The following is a 17,965-nucleotide window of genomic DNA, read 5'->3' on the forward strand; positions in this document are numbered from 1 at the left end:
TGTAATCATGAAAAGACAGACATGAAAACAGAGATATTAAATGACCTTCTTAAAGAAGAAAGGAAAGCAAGAAAACCTAAAAAGCCTCTCAGAATTAAAATCTGCACTGAAAGCAGAAAAAATACTGAGTTAAAAATGCACAATATGAAAAAAAATAAAAAGGAAAATGAGTAAGAAGAAGGCAATGAAAGTCAAAATTTATTGATATTGAGAATAGAGAATAAAAAATCTAATTGACTTGAAAAATAAATGGGATAAATAATCATAGATCTAAAATATCCCATAAAACATGACTCAAAATGAAGTTTTATATCCAGAAATTGAATAGATTAATATACAGTATTAGTGAAAATACTGGCAACATATCCAAAGACATACAGAAACTTACGACATTTTGAAAATCAACTAAATCTAAAAGACAATCTGCAAAGGAGAAAAAGAATCAGGCAACTTTCAGACTTATCCTCCAAAACATTAAATGTGGAAGACAATGGAAAAATTTGAAGAAGTTCTGAGGTAAAATATTTTAATCCAAGAATTTCATACACATCGAAGTCATTATATTTATGTGCAAATATAACAGAAAGGTTTTATGTAGGTAAAAATTAAGAGAATGTACAAAGATAGCAGAAACATGTTCATTCAAGCAAAAATCAAATGGTATAATGGTAAAGAATTTGACTGCCAGTGCAAGAGACTCAGGAGACTTGGGTTCAGTTCCTGGGTTGGGAAGATCCCCTGGTGAAGGAAATGGCAACCCACTCTAGTATTCTGGTCTGGAAAATTCCATGGACAGAGGAGCCTGGCAGGCTACAGTCCATGGGGTCACCAAGAGTCAGACACAACTGACCATACGAGTACTAAAAGAACATGTAGCTCATTTATTTATTTAACTGTAATCATAAAAATTTTCCAATAATGTTATCTAAAAGATAAAGAGATGAAGCAAGCTCCAGAACTTAAGATTGGAGAAGTTTAAGAATTGATGATAAATATCAAAACTAGAGACAGTAATTATGTAAAAATGATTATATAATAATTTATTCACCACACACTGAAAGCAGCAGATGAGAAGGGCAAGGAAAGTAAGAGTATACAAAATTCTTGATCAAACATAAAATATAAAGACTCAGAAAAGTAGAGAAAGACATCACTAACCAATGTTAGTAGCAATGAAAGTTGAAAGATCACTACAGAAGATAAAAGTTGTGGTGAAGATCCAGAACATTTACTAACACCCATGTGATTCTGTTCTTGTCAGATAGGGAGACTACATTTTCTGGGCTCCTTGCATCTGAGTGAAGTCATGTGATCAGTTTGTGCCATTTCTGACCCGAGGTATTAAGGACCAGTTGGCCGTCTCTGACTGTCTCTGATTTTCCCAGCAAGAGAAGGACTTCAAGGCACAAGGGAATGTGGATGTCCTGAATGGAGAGAGCCAAGGTCCTTAAGTGACCCAGGATGAGTCTAGAAAGAGATGAGGAAAAGTTTTAAATAAAATTCAGATTTCGGTTTTGGTTCTCGTGTGAATCCTAGGAAACAAGACAGAAAATATAGATGTAACTATGGGATGGGGGATTTGAAACTTGTTGTTTCACTGGAGACTTCTTGAGTTTGAAGTGTTTTTGTGACCACCAGGTTTACTTTTAAATTAAAGTGTGAATGTTTGAACTAGAGTTATACATGTAATTTGGAGTTAAGCTATGAATACTAATTGTATTTGAAGCAACAGGATGGAATGAGGGTTTCCTATGAGATTACATTAAATATGTGTACACTGGGAAGTATTTCTCAGGTATTCTAATCCTGTTCTGAGTAATCCATATTGTATAGACCACAGAAATTTATGAGTAGGTATTGCTTTACTATAGCACATCAGGTCAATCTCAGTGAGTTGGAAAAAGAAGGTTGAAGCCATGGATACAATCTTTGTTACTAAATGCCACTTTTTCAAATAATTTAAAACAGTTGTTAGACAGGCTTGTTGAAAGTCCTCTTGCAAAAGGATTATACTCTGTACATGCTGTTGGATAATTTTTGTGTTGTGTGAGCTCATGTGCTCATTCACTCAGTCGTGTCTGACTTTTTGCGACCCCATGGACTGTAGCCCTCCTGGCTCCTCTGTCCATGGCACTTCCCAGGCAAGAATACTGGAGTGGGTTGCCATTTCCTATTCCAGGGGATCTTCCTGACCCAGGAACTAAACCCATGTCTCTTGCATATCATTGCCCCACCTGGGAAGCCCTGTTGGATTATTTTTAGAGATTGTTATCAATATTAATTATGTCCTTTAGATCTTTATCAGCTAGAATAGGGGTCAGCAAACTCAGGATTTTACCATGAGTAAAAATCTGTCCTCTTGGTCAAACCTGGCCTGCCACTTCTTTGTATATAACCTGTGAGCTAAGAATGGCTTTTATACTTTTAAATTGTTGGGGGAAAAAATCAAAAGAATAGTTTTTCATGACATGTGAAAATGAAATCTCACTGTTCACTATAAATTTTTATTGGAACACAGGCATACTTGTTGAAGAGTTGTACATTGCTGTTTTCATGCTACAATGACAAAGTTGAGTAGTTCTGACAGAGAATGTATATTGCCTGCAAAACCTGAAGGGTTTACTGTCTGGCACTTTATAAAAAAGTTTGTGGCCCTAATCTCCAGCAATTAGAGTAAACCCCTCCACTCAAAGGATCTCCAGTTTTGTCTAGGATTGAATTTCTCAGTCATTTCTCATTAGTAGGCTCAATGGGAGGTAACTTTGCCTCAGTGTAAAAATCTGGAAGGACCTTACTAAGGCTATTTTATAAAAGAAGTGTTTATCTTGCTCATAGATTCTTAGAGTCCAGATTCCCAAATTCTATGGGGAAGAGCTCTGTGTCATCAACTAAGTACTTCTTGGAAAACTTGATTTTATCACTTCTAGAGAAATTTTTTTACTCTGGCTGAGGGTAAAAGTGCTCACATGAAGAAGTGGGAAAATTCTCCAGAGCTACATCCAAGTCAGGCTCCTTATCTTCCCCAGCAACATATCTACATACCTTCTATCTAGTTTATGCAACTAAAACAAATACCTGTATTTGCAACCCTCCCTGCCCCCAGGTCCTTCCGTCTCTCATTGTGTTCCAGCTCCTTTCAATAATCTGCCAGGGAATATCCTATTTAAAGGAAATGTATATGAAATGTGTTAATTATTCATTATTCTATATTTGGCAATGGAAAAAGGACAGCACATTCCTGCTTGGGAAGTGAACTTGATAAGGGTAAACAGGGACGGAGTTAGTTACCTAAGCTTCTGTAACCAAGGAACCCTTAAATAAAGTGATAAATGAAATAAATATTAATTTATATCTCACACAATAGCCTCAAAGTAGGTGAATCAGATTGTGTTCCATGTGGTCATTCAAGAACCCAGGTTCTTTCTCTTATGTGGCTTTGGATCTGTAAGGGTGTTGGCCATGCCTGCAGAGTTTAAACAGAGAACACTGCTGTATATATGGTCTAGTCCCGAGAGAAGAAGACAGAACAAGAGGCACGTCCTTGGTGTTTCGTGGTTATGACCCTAAAAGACACACATCATTTCTTTGCACTTTCTATTGGCATGAACACAGTCACATGGATACAACCAACTGCAAAGGAGGCTGGTAAATGCAGTCTCTAAGGTGAGCCAATGATGGTGGGTGCTTTTAAAAGAGGTGCGCTTTGGGATGATTTGTATGTATTAAAACCTGAACAGGATAAGTTCAAAGTCAAACTTCTAGCTGCAAAATCTGGTGGTTTCTGATTAAGAGATCAAGATGAGGCATATGCTTTTTGTGTGGATTTGAACTTTTTGAATAGTGATGCCTTCAACTTTACGAATCTTCCAGAGTTTAGTGAGACAATGTAAGGAAGGAATTATGTCATTGATCTCTGCATTCCCAGTGCCTGGGACGAAAAAGTCAAGGATAAATATTCATGGAAGGAAGAAGGAAAGGAAAAAGAGGGAGGAAACTAAAAGAGAAAAAGGAAAGAGGGAAGGAAAAGAGAAAGAGGAGAGATGGACAAAAAAGATTATATTGGGTTGGTCAAAAAGTTCATTTGGGTTTGTCTGTTACATCTTATGGAAAAATCTGAACAGACTTCTTGGCCAACCCAATATGAACCACAGCGTGAACGTCTGAAGGTTGAGGGGAGCTCTTGACAGATGGACAAGTGGACAGTATTTGGATAATTTTTTTCATTTCCTCTTATTTCAATACCTTCCTCTCCTCACCACCTCCAGTATTTTCTTGCTCTTTTCTGCCCATCAATGACCTCATTAGTGAGGAGACCTCAGAAGAGGTGCTGCCTTTCTACACTTTTCCCTCATGGGCATTTTTCACCATTTATTTTAGAGTGAGCAGTCAAAATGGGAAGGATCTCACTAAATCACTCTTGACAAAGTGCTAATAACCATTAAGGTCACATGCAGGAGAAATAGCTGAAAATGGGATGCTTACGTTGGAGAAATGCTACTGACTAACTGTAATTTGGGGTAAGTCACCAAGGTGCAGTTGCTAACTCCTGGGGCTCTATGAATAACTTAAGTGATATTTTGTATCTCTTCCTATAAAAATGTGAATTTTCTCCAATGAAATCATTTATTTTCATCGTATTTCATTAGGTTGAACTATTTTCTTTTATATAAAAAGTAGGGACAAGAACCACATCTTTCTCTAAGGACCAGGGAGAAGGGGGCTGCAGCCTGTAGAAAGGGGAGGCCAGTGTCAGGGGATATTCTCCCTTCAGCAATGTGGGAAGAGTTTCAATCAATTACTGGGTTTTTCAAATCAATTCCAAAATTATCATCTTTGTGTGGAAGCTTCTAATTGCTAAATGGCACCCCACTCCAGTACTCTTGCCTGGAAAATCCCATGGATGGAGGAGCCTGGTAGGCTGCAGTCCATGGGGTTGCTAAGAGTCAGGCATGACTGATCGACTTCACTTTCACTTTCCACTTTCATGCATTGGAGAAGGAAATGGCAACCCACTCCAGTGTCCTTGCCTAGAGAATCCCAGGGACGGGGGAGCCTCGTGGACTGCCATCTATGGGGTTGCACAGAGTCGGACATGACTGAAGCAACAGCAGCAGCAAAATATTATTTTATTTTTCAAATACTGCCAGCAAGACAATGTGTGGAGGATGGGGAAGTAAATATGGCCCATGTGCTACCGGTTTGTAATATTTGCCCTAAAAAATTAACTGAACAGATGCAGGGTGCATTTTCCTCACATGACCTCACATAGTGATGTAAACGTTTAAAGTGGGCACTTTTAAAACTTTAATAACTTATCCCCATTAATCTGTGATTGGTGAAAATTTACCAGAGATATTTTACTTGGAAAATGGTGTGAGCATGTGGAGGGTCATAATTAAGACAAAACATACTTTAAAAATGCATTTTATGGTTTTTATTAAATAAACGTTGTTTATTCATGACTTTCAACTTACAGTTTTGTTCCTTTTAGCATGTTAGACAAGATGCCATTTTATCCCACAAATCAAGAAAACAATTGAAATTAAAATTGCCAAAAAGAGGTGGCTCTTTCACAGCCGAAAGACTTGTTAATTTACTTAGGATAGCCGGTTGCAAGAAGAAAGAAAATGATAATGCAACACGCTTTCACAGAGCTGACCCTCTTCTGAGAGTTAACCTTTGTACTCACAAATAGTTATCTGAAAAATTCCTAAGGTATGAATGGAAATAACAGCAGATTGCATTACCTACATCCCGAAGGTCAGAGGTTCAGATTACCAAGGTAATGAAACTTCAGTGAGCTGCTTCAGATCTATTAGGTTTGTCAGTTTTTATAAGCATGCTTACTTCAGGCATGCAATTATAACATAAAGGAACTATATTGGTGAAAATTCAGTCGCTGGATCTCAACAGAAGTATTCAAATGTCAGATGTGGGGAGGGCATCCACCTTCCCGAGTAGGCTTTTAAGATGATTCAGGTATTGAGGGCGAAATAGAAAGGAGATGAGTGAAAATATATTATACATAAAAATCCATCTCCATATAAAAACTTTTGTATCTTTTCCTAGAAGTGTCTCAGGAGGTAATCACAAGCATCAATTAACTTATATTCTTCCATGTAAATGGCTTAAGAGATCCCAACAGAGGTGACACAGATCATTAGAAATCTGCAACCTTATAAAACCCTAGTAAATAGTTTTTTATAAAAATGGCTTATTTAGTAGCAATGTAGATCAACATAACCAATGCTAATTTTAATTTACAATTAATGTCACCTGACACTGGTTTTAATCCATAACTGATATAACAGGGGCAAATTCACTCAAGGTGTTCTATATAAAATAGGAAGCATTTCTCTTAGGCTATAACAAAATCAAAATCAGAAGGTTGCAATTGCCCAACCAGGCATGATTTTTCGTCTTTTTATATACTAGCAGATGATTATCCTAATAGATACAGTTTACTTTCATAAAACACATATTTTAATAGGGATTTCCAAGTCAGATATTTCTTAATATTTGGTAGTATCCTAGCAAGTTCTGATTAACTATTTGCCAGATCAAAAGTGATACTTCTAAGAAGGATTATAATATATAGTGCCATGATATATTCAGTCTTGTTTTTGTCTGATTGTGACATTTGTTGTTCAGTTGCTAAGTTGTGTCTGACTCTTTGTGACCCCATGAACTGCAGTACACCAGGCTTCCTTGTCCTTCACTATCTTCTGGAGTTTGCTCAAACTCATGTGCATTGAGTCAGTGATGTCGTCCAACCATGGATCACTAAAAATTAACAGATCAGCTGGTAAATGCTACTCTTCTGACCAACCATATCTGAAATTTCAATTATGTGGTTTCTAAAGATGCAGGTGGAGAAGGCAATGGCACCCCACTCCAGGACTCTTGCCTAGAAAATCCCATGGACAGAGGAGCCTGGTAGGCTGCAGTCCATGGGATCGCTAAGTCGGACACGACTGAGCGACTTCACTTTCACTTTTCACTTTCATGCATTGGAGAAGGAAATGGCAACCCACTCCAGTGTTCTTGCCTGGAGAATTCCAGGGACAGGGGAGCCTGGTGGGCTGCCATCTATGGGGTCGCACAGAGTTGGACATGACTGAAGCAACTTAGCAGCAGCAGCAGCAAAGACGCAGAAGCAGACTAGACCATATGTGAGCTCTTCTAACTGCCTGTAAAGTCATGTTATAAATGGGCTAAGGGTAAGTCCCTGTGTTATCAAATCAAGTTCAGTGATGGTGGCCAGGTTTTGTTGGCTGTGTCAAGCTGGAACCCTGGCTATCACCAGTACTGATGAAGATTCACTTGGAAAGATCCATCACTTTACCGCAATTCTAGTAAATGGATCTTGCTAATTAATGATGAGTTATGATAAGACTGGGGGCAGACCTCTGTAGGAAAGTGCACAGTATTATACTGTATCAAAAAGACTTGCAGAATTAGAGAAAATATTTGCAAACAGTGCAACTGATAAGGGATTAATCTCCAAAATACATAAACAGCTCATACTGCTCAATATTAAAAAAACAAACAAACAAGTAGTCCAATCAAAAAATGGGTAGAAGATCTAAAAAGACATTTCTCCAAAGAAGATGTACAGATGGCCCAAAAGCACATAAAACAATGTTCAACATTACTAATTATTAGAGAAATGTAAATCAAGACTACAATGAGGTAGCACCTCACACTGGTCAGAATGGCGTCTGCAAGAAGTCTACAAATATTACATGCTAGAGAGGGTGAGGAGAAAAGGGAACTGTCCCACACTATTGGTGGGAATGAAAACTGGTACAGCCACTATAGAGAAAAGTATGGAGATTCCTTATAAAACTAAAAATAGAGCTACCATATGACCCTACAACCCCACTCCTGGGCATATAGTGAGTGAGTGAGTGAGTGAAGTCACTCAGTTGTGTCCGACTCTTTGCGACCCATGGACTGGAGCCCACCAGGCTCCTCCATCCATGGAGTTTTCTAGGCAAGAGTACTGGAGTGGGTTGCCATTTCCTTCTCCAGGGGACCTTCCCGACCCGGGGATTGAACCTGGGTCTCTCGCATTGCAGGCAGACGCTTTACCATCTGAGCCACCACCTGGGCATATAACCAGAGAAAAACATAATTCAAAAAGATACACACACTCCTCCCCTATGTTCATAGCAGCACTATTTACAAAAGCCAATACAAGGAAACAACCTAAATGTCCACTGAGAGAGGAATGGACAAGGATGTGTTACATATATAAAATGGAATGTTTTTCAGCCCTTAAAAAGAATAAAACTATGCCATTTGCAGTGACATGGGCAGACCTAGAGAATACCACGCTAAGTGCAGTAAGTCAGACAGAGAAATACAAATATCATATAATATTGCTTACATGTAGAATCTTAAAACAAGATAAAAGTGAACTTATCTACAAAACAGACTCTTATATGTAGAAAATAAACATATGGTTATCAAAGGGGAGGTTGGGAGAGGGATAAATTATGATTTGGTATTAAAATATAGATATTACTATATATAAAACAGATAAACAACAGAGTGTGGCACAGGGAACTATATTCAATATCTTATGATAACATATAATGAAAGAGAATAGAAAAAAGAATATATTTATATATATATGCATAACTGAATCACTTTACTGTACTAGCACAACATCGTAAATCAACTATCCCCTTCACAGATCACGGCCCTGTCATGGTGAAGGGGCTTCATAACTCAGTGAAGCTTTTAGCCCTGCCATGTAGGGCCACCCAAGACTTACAGGTCATAGCAGAGAGTTTTGACAAAATATGATCTGCTGCACTGGAGGAGGGAATGGTAAACCACCCCAGTATACTTGCCGTGAGAACCTCATGAACTGTGTAGAGGCACAAAAAGATAGGACATCAAAAGATGAGTCCACAGGTCTGAAGATGTCCAATATGCTACAGGGGAAGAGTGGAGGAGAACTACTAATAGCCTCAGAAAGAATGAAGCCGTTAGGCCAAAGCAGAAACGATGCTCAGTTGTGGATGTGTCTGGTGATGAAAGTAAAATCTGATGCTACAAAGAACAGTATTGCATAGGAACCTGGAATATTAAGTCCATGAATCAAGGTAAATTGGATGTGGTCAAGCAGGAGATGGTAAGGATAAACATTGACATCTTAGGAATCAGTGAACTAAAATGGACAGGAGTGGGCAAATTTAATCTAGATAAGCATTATATCTACTATTGTGGGCAAGAATCCATAGAAGAAATTGAGTAGCCCCGATAGTCAACAAAAGAGTCCAAAATGCAGTACTTGGGTGTAATCTCAAAGTGACAGAATGATCTTGGTTTGTTTCCAAGGTAAGCCATTCCACATCACAGTAATTCAAGTCTATGCCCCTACCATGGATGCCAAAGAAACTGAAGTTGATCAGTTCTATGAAGACCTAGAAGACCTCCTAGAACTAACACCAAAAATAAAAAAGATGTTCCAGTGATCACTGGGGATTGGAATGTAACAGAAGGAAGTCAAAACATAACTGGAGTAACAGGCAAGTTCAGTCTTGGAGAACAAAATGAAGCAGGGTGAAAGTTAACTGAATTCTGCCAAAAGAATGCACTGGTCATAGCAAATACCCTTTTTTAACAACACAAGAGACGACTTTACACGTGGACATCACCAAATGGTTAATACCGAAATCAAACCGATTACATTCTTTGTAGCTGAAGATGAATAAGCTGTATACAGTCAACAAAAAGACCTGGAGCTGACTATGGCTCAGAGCATCAGCTTCTCATAGAAAAATTCAGGCTTAAACTAAAGAAAGCGGGGAATCACTAGGTATGAGTCAAATCAAATTCCATATGAATATGCAGTGGCGGTAACAAGTAGATACAAGGAATTAGATCTAATAAACCGTGTGCCTGAAGAACTATGGACGGAGGTCCATAATACTGTACAGGAAGCAGTGGACAAAACCACCCCAAAGATAAAGAAAAGTAAGAAGGCAAAGTGGTTACCTGAGGAGGCTTTACAAATGGCTAGAGAAAGAAGAGAAGTGAAAAACAAGGGAGAAAAGGAAAGATATATCCAACTAAACACAGAGTTCCAAAAAAACTGCACAGAGAGACAAGAAGGGCTTCTTCAACAAACAGTGCATAAAACTAGAAGGAAACAACAGAAGGGGAAAGACTAGGAATCTCTTCAGGAAGATTGGAGATATCAAGGTAACATTTCACCCAAAGATGGGCACAATAAAGGACAGAAACAGTAGACACCTAGTAGATACTGAAGCGATCAAGAAGAGATGGAAAGAATACACAGGAGAACTCTACAAAAAAGATCTTAATGAACAGGATTACTATGATAGTGTGGTCAGTCACCCAGAGCTAGCCATTCTGGAGAGTGAAGTCAAGTGTGCCTTAGGAAGCACTGCTGTTAATTAAAGCTAGTAGATGTTATGGGATTCCAGTAGAACTATTCAAAACCCTAAAGGATGATAACATCAAGGTTTTGCATTCACTGTGTCAGCAAATCTGGAAGACCCAGCAGTGGCCACAGGACTGGAAAAGGTCAATCTTCATCCCAATTCCCAAGAAGGGTAGCACTCATCTCCCATGCTATTAAGGTCATGCTAAAATCTTGCATGCTAGGCTTCAGCATTATATGAACCAAGAACTTTCAGATGTCCAACCTGGGTTTAGAAAAGGAAGAGAAAGCAGAGATCAAATTGTCAACATTCGCTAGAACATAGGGAGAGCTAGGGAATTCCAGAAAAACACCTATCTCTGTTTCAATGACTATATTAAAGTCTTTGACTGTGTAGATCATAACAAACTGTGGAAAGTTCTTAAAGAGATGGGAATACCAGATCATCTTACCTGTCGCCTGAGAAACCTGTACGCAAGTCAAGAAACAATAGTTAGAACCTTGTATGGACCAACTGATTGGTTCAAGATTGAGAAAGGAGTATTACAGGGCTGTCTGCTGTCACTCTGTTTAACCTATATGCTGAGAAATGCCAGGCTGGATGGGTTACAAGCTGGAATTAAGATAGGTGGGAGAAACATCAACAACTTCAGATATGAGGATGATACCACTCTAATGGCTGAAAGTGAGGAGGAACTAAAGAGCCTCTTGATGAGGGTGAAGAAAGAGAGTGAAAGAGCTGGCTTAAAACTAAATATTAAAAAAAAAACTAAGATCATGGCATCCAGCCTCATTACTTCATGGCAAATACAAGGAGAAAATGTGGAAGAAGTGATGGATTTCCTCTTCTTGGGCTCCAAAATCAGTGTGGATGGTGACTGCAGCCATGAAATCAGAAGACAAATGCTTCATGGCAGGAAAGCTATGACAAAGCTAGACAGTGCTGAAAAGCAGAGACATTACTCTCCCCACAGAGGTCCCTATAGTCAAGACTATGGTTTTCCCAGTGGCCACATATGGTTGTGAGAGCTACACCATAAAGAAGGTAGAGTGCCAAAGAATTGATGCCTTCGAGCTGTGGTGCCAGGGGAGACTCATGAAAGTCCCTTGCAAAGCAAGGGACTCAAACCAGTCAATCTTAAGGGAAATCAACCCTGAAAACTCGCTGGAAAGACTGTTAGTGAAGCTGAAGCTCCAGGATTTGGGTCATCTGATATGAACAGCTAACTCATTGGAAAAGTCCCTGATGCTGGGAAAGATTGAGCGCAAATGGGAAAGAGGGCATCAGAGGATGAGATGGCTGGATGCCATAACGGATACAATGGACATGAACTGTGGCAAACTTCGGGAGGTGGTGAGGGACAGGGAGGCGTGGTGTGCTGCAGTCCCTGGGGTCGCAAAGCGCTGGACACGAGGGGGTGACCGAACAACCACAGCAACTGAATCACTTTACTGTACACCTGAAACTAGCACAGCGTCATAAACCAACTCTACTCCACTAAAAATAAGAACGGTGGTAATTGCTACTACAAAAATTAACACATGGACGCTTGTATCAAAATTGACTGGTGTGACAGAAACCACATTCCCAATCCGAAAGGAATAGAAGGAGGAAGAGAAGGTCCAAGAATGGAAAGGAGAAGAAAGAACTTCCTTTGAAAAAGAAAAGCACAGGGAACTTGGCTTTTCATTACTGTCATTTCAAAAATCTGTTCTTTTAAAATTCATTTTGATACAAACACAGGAAGGGGAAATAAAGAAGCACGAAGCTGACTTACTTGGTTTCACCCATCTCACGTCTATGGCCGTGTGGTTAAGAACAGTCACAGTGACATTGGCTCCTCTCTCCGGACGCCCAGCTAATGTTTTCACTGTCGCTTCTTGACTTGGTGTAAAACCCACACTGTTATGTACAAAGACCTTATACGCATACGTCGTAAACCTAAAAAGTTGTTTTTAAAAAATACATAAATAAATTTCTCTTTCCAGAAAACAACACACATTTTCTTTTTCATCACAATATACAGACTTCCCCCTGCAGAATGAACTATTTTGTCCCTCCTCCAAATACATTTCCTTTTGCATCCTCGCACAAAAACAGCATTATTATTCTAACTCTCAATTCTTAATCAAAGTGTTAAGGAAATATTATATAAGAAATGCTAAGCAAATACCATTGTTCAAAATAAATGTGGTTTATTGTTTTTCTCATCCTTATTGTTTTCATAAGTGGTGAGGATTACAGCTCAGTTCAAGATGCAATTACACATCTGGCATTTTGCCAGCTTTCTATCTGAATTTGATCCAGAGAGTTTTATGCTCTTCTTTTGGGAAACGGATCCATTTCAAATATCAGATTCTCTCATCACCATTTTTTGCCTATACCTGTAGTCCTGTCCCATAATCTCACTGGCAGAGAGATTAACTCCTAAATTAAATTATAAAGCTGTGACCAAAGTATACAACATACTCCCACCGAGGTTTTGCTATGGTGAACTGCATTTTGCCATTGTGAGAACATGTTTACTTGAGTCAGTACAGTGGAAGCTGAACACTGATTTTCAGAAGAAGAAAACTAGACATGGTGATGTGATATGATGTCCTAAGTCATGCTAAGTTGCTTCAGTCATGTCCAACTCTGTGCAACCCTATGGACTAGTCTACCAGGCACTTCTGTCCATGGAATTCTCCAGGTAAGAATACTAGAGTGAGTTGCCATGCCCTTCTCCAGGGGATCTGCCCAATCTAGGGATTGAACCTAGGTCTCTTGCATTGCAGGCAGACTCTTAACCATCTGAGCCACCAGATGCAGACTTCCCAAATCATATATTAAATCGATGGGCTGATGCCACCAGTTCCTCATCCGTTTTGGCTCTTTCAGGCAGAAGACTTATCAGACATTCTCTTTTTTTTTGGGTCAAACTGCCCAGGTAGGAAAATACTATTTACAGACACAGTCAAGCTTTGACTGGACTATGGCTTAGACCAAGAGCTTGCTTAAACACGTTGTACAACACAAGACCCTCTCCAGGGGGTATCCAGGCCTTAGGGCAACTGCTGGCCTCAGATCATCACTTTCTTTGGGTTTCAAAGATCATCACATCCAATGCAGGGCCCATGGAATCTGCGTCAGTAATGACAAAAAAGAGAGGATGCCATTTGCAGGACTGTGCTAAGTAACTTAGCCAGAGTTACATCAGGATGCTCACAGAATTTTGCCACTACCCACAGAAGAAGTCTGTTTGCCTGACTTTCTCACTCACGGCCCAAAGGTATTTTTGCAGGGCTTGTCTTCAGGCACATTTGCTCTGTTATTGTAACTATAGGTAAAGACTTACTAATATTTTCTAAGCTATTTACTATCTATTTCCCCAAATAAATACTACCATCAGATCTTCTACTCTGCTTTACCTCATCTCCATGTGTCCTTCTTTTCTCTCTTTTTTTTTCATTTTGTATGCTATTGTGGATTTGTGCCCCCACCCACCAAGATATGTTTAAGTCCTAACCCCTGGTACTTGCAAATGTGACTTTATTTGGAAATGGGGTCTTTGCAGATGTGATCAAGTTAACATAAGTTTATACTGGATTTGGGAGAGCTCTAAATCCAAAGGACTGATATAAAAGAACGAAGAGGGAAATTTTGTTACAGACACACACAGGGAGAAAATGTTCACAGGGAGAAGATGGGGGGTAGAGATTGGCTTCATGCTGTCATAAGCCAAGGAGCAACTGGGGCTACTAACAGTTGGAAGAGGCAAGAAATGGTTATTTTCTAGAGGCTTTGGAGGGAACATGAGCTTCCCTAGTGGCTCAGTGGGTAAAGCGTCTGCCTACAATGTGGGAGACCCAGGTTCGATCCTTGGGTTGGGAAGATCCTCTGGAGAAGGAAATAGCAACCCACTCCAGTACTTTTGCCTGGAAAATCCTGTGGATACAAGGAGCCCAGTAGTCTACAATCCATGGGGTCGCAAAGAGTCGGACACGGCTGAGCGATTTCACTTTCACTTTGGAGGGAACATAGTCCTGACAGTACTTATATTCCAAACTTTCAGCTTCCAAAACTGTAAGAGAATACATTTCTGCTGTTTTAAGCCACCCAGCAGTGGTAGAAAACTCACACATATGCTTTTTAGCAAGTGCTAAATAGTCCATAGGCTTCACAAGTGGCTCAATGGTAAAGAATCCACCTGCCAAGCAGAAGACTTGGGTTCCATCACTGGGTTGGGTAGATCCTCTGGAGGAGGAAATGGCAACCCACTCCAGTATTCTTTCCTGGGAAATCCCATGGATAGAGGACCCTGGCGGGCTATGTCCATGGGGTCACAGAAGTATAGGACATGGCTTAGCAACTAAACAACAATAACAACAAATGCCTATATGACAATGACAACTGAAAGATAATAATAACAGTATTTACTGAGTACATAATACATATCAGGAATTTTCTACATGATTTACTCATTCATTCTTCACCATAGTATTATAATACCTGCTTTGAACATTAGGAAAATAACTAACTAGTCTAAGTTATTGAGCTAGGAAATGGGAAGTACAGACTCAAATTCGGACAATCTGATTCCAGAGCCTGCTCTTTTGCCCATGATGCTGTATTGCCAGCATCATCATGATGGCGATGATGATGATATTAAAAAACACCATGGTCAGCTAGATGATGTCATATCACTGGGGCTTGATCTCTGAGTTTTTTTTTTATGGCAAATGGGAGAGACTTTTCCTTACGCATCCAAATAATCTTGCCAAATTTCCTTTGTAACACCAGTATGAATGTGAAGGATGGTGATTCGTGGTTAAGAGGGGAGCAAGTCTGTGACAGTCAAATGAAACACAGCTAATGGCTCTCATGGGCACTGAACCAGTGACCTTGCTGTCATTAGCTCTGTCTCTGGGTAGAATAGTTTTAATTGTGCTTTGTTCCCCAAAATGGCTTAAAAGAAACTTAGCTAGAGTCTGGATGCCTAATCTCTCCTACAATATTTAAATTGTTCTTCTACATGTTTATTCTATGATACAGTTAGTAATCTTGATGGCTTTAAAGTGATATCATTTTCACGGTTCTTTTTACAAGTGGAATTTAAAACATCAGGCAGTGCTAAAATGATGAATTGCAAATAAGTTCTGTAGGGCCTTAGTTCTTCCTGTGTTACTTGAAACTATTTCATCATAATTTAGGTATGATGAAATATATGATTTATGTCTACACAGAATAAATTTAGGCCACACAGATATATATAATTGGAATGCCTGTTTTCAAAGTACAGTTGCCTCTTAGTATCTGCAGGGAATTGGTTACAACACCCCCATGGATACCAAAATTTGAGGATTCTCAAATTCAGTTCAGTTCAGTTGCTCAGTTGTGTCCGACTCTTTGTGACCCCACAGGCTGCAGCACATGAGGCTTCCCTGTCCATTACCAACTCCCAGAGTTTACTCAAACTCATGTGCATTGAGTCAGTGATGCCATTCAACCATGTCATCCTCTGTCGTCCCCTTCTCCTCCCACCTTCAATCTTGCCCAGCAACAGGGTCTTTTCCAATGAGTCAGTTCTTTCCATTAGGTGGCCAAAGTACTGGAGCTTCAACTTCAGCATCAGTCCTTCCAATGAATATTCAGGACTGATTTCCTTTAGGATTGACTGATTGGATCTCCTTGCAGTCCAAGGGACTCTCAAAAGTCTCCAACACCACAGTTCAAAAGCAACAATTCTTCTGCTCTCAGTTTTCTTTATGGTTCAACTCTCACATCCATACATGACTACTGGAAAAACCACAGCTTTGACTAGATGGACCTTTGTTGGCAAAGTAATGTCTCTGCTTTTTAATATGCTGTCTAGGTTTGTCATAGCTTTTCCTCCAAGGAGCAAGTGTCTTTAAATTCCATGGCTGCAGTCACCATCTGCAGGGATTTTAGAGCCCAAGAAAATAGTCTGCCACTGTTTCCATTTTTTCCCCGTCTATTTGCCATGAAGTGATGGGACCGGATGCCATGATCTTAGTTTTTTGAATGTTGAGTTTTAAACCAGCTTTTTCACTCTTTCACCTTCATCAAGAGGCTCTTTCGTTCCTTTTCACTTTCTGCCATAAGGGTGGCATCATCTGCATATCTGAGGTTATTGATATTTCTCCTGGCAATCTTGATTTCAACTTGCACTTCATCCAGCCCAGCATTTTGAATAATGTACTCTGCATATAAGTTAAATAAGCAGGATGACACTATGCAGCCTTGACGTACTCCTTTCTCAATTTGGAACTAGTTCATTGTTTCACGTCCAGTTCTGACTGTTTATATAAGGGACTTGAAGATGCTCAAGTCCCTTATAAAAAATAGCATCATCTTTGCATAGGATATATGCATATTTTTAATTCTTTAAATGCCTAGATTTCTTATAATACATAATATAATGTAAACACTATGTAACATTATTATCACAATGTGAATGTTATGTAAATAGCCTTTGCCTAATGTCACAGAGCTAGTTAAGAAGATTAGGTGGGCCTGTACTTTATTCATTTTTAATATTAAATTATTTCCACTATTCAATATTATTTTACTGAATTGAGATATCAGTAGGCATTTCACTGGATGTCATGCATTTGTCTTTTGCATTTTATTTAACTTTCATTTTTTCAGTTAAAATTTTAAGTAATAAGATCTTGAACTCTTTAAAATGAACTAAAATATACTGTTTTCATGACATCTGAAACCTAATCTCTGTCAGTAAGTACATATACCTCTGTCTACATGGGTCGGCATATACTTCCCCACTTCATGTCAAAAAAGAAAATATTCATTTGCTTCAAGTATTTTGTTCATTTTCTCTAGTTTATTGATTTTTTTAAGATAGACTTAAGTGTTGATATCAAATGTGATATTCCATTTAGTTAATGATAAAATACTTTTAAAAGAAAAATGCTCCTTCAGTTGACATCATATACTCATGCAAAACTTATGTATATCAATCAGTATCTTCTCTAAATACTAATTATGGTTTTTGGGTATGTTTTGAAAAATGTGCCACTGCAAATCCTGTAAGATATAGCTTTTGAAATCTGCAAAGTAAATGAAAACTTGTATTCAGTATATATTGTAGCCAGTAAAAACAAGCTGTTTGAAGGTCTATTTAGGAATACTAGGCTGTTGTACTAGTCATCCCCTACATGATTGATTTAGATCATTCTCCAGCCCCTCCCTTCATCCACATGGAAAATGATGAACTTGTTGTAAAATAGACATGACTCTGGTATCCTTCCTTGTAAAAGATAATACATATTAAAATCTTATTTATGGAACAAGACTCATTTCAAGGTTCAGTTGTTATTACTCAAATGAATGAATGAGAAAACTAGTTTAGATGATGAAGATTTTAATCTGTTTATTGAGTAGATAATTTTATAAATAAATTAATGAATACTAAATAGTTACTAAAGCATTCAGTCTCATAACTTTCAGGTCACATATAATTTGACTAGTAACATAAAACTCTATCTATCCAATAAAGATTCAATGCAATCCCTATCAAGCTA

The 17,965-nt window shown here is 38.8% G+C and overlaps 1 protein-coding gene across 1 annotated transcript in view; it reads right to left on the bottom strand.

Moving 5' to 3' along the window:
- The window catches only part of USH2A (usherin), a 938,899-nt gene that overhangs the window by 279,739 nt on the left and 641,195 nt on the right, over positions 1 to 17,965 (bottom strand). Inside the window, exon 43 of the mRNA XM_027564435.1 lies at positions 12,199 to 12,362. Coding sequence (XP_027420236.1) covers positions 12,199 to 12,362 — 164 coding nt within the window. The remainder of the gene's footprint in view (positions 1 to 12,198; positions 12,363 to 17,965) is intronic.

Source organism: Bos indicus x Bos taurus, chromosome 16 (assembly GCF_003369695.1).
Source record: "Bos indicus x Bos taurus breed Angus x Brahman F1 hybrid chromosome 16, Bos_hybrid_MaternalHap_v2.0, whole genome shotgun sequence".
Classification (NCBI taxonomy): Eukaryota; Metazoa; Chordata; class Mammalia; order Artiodactyla; family Bovidae; genus Bos; species Bos indicus x Bos taurus.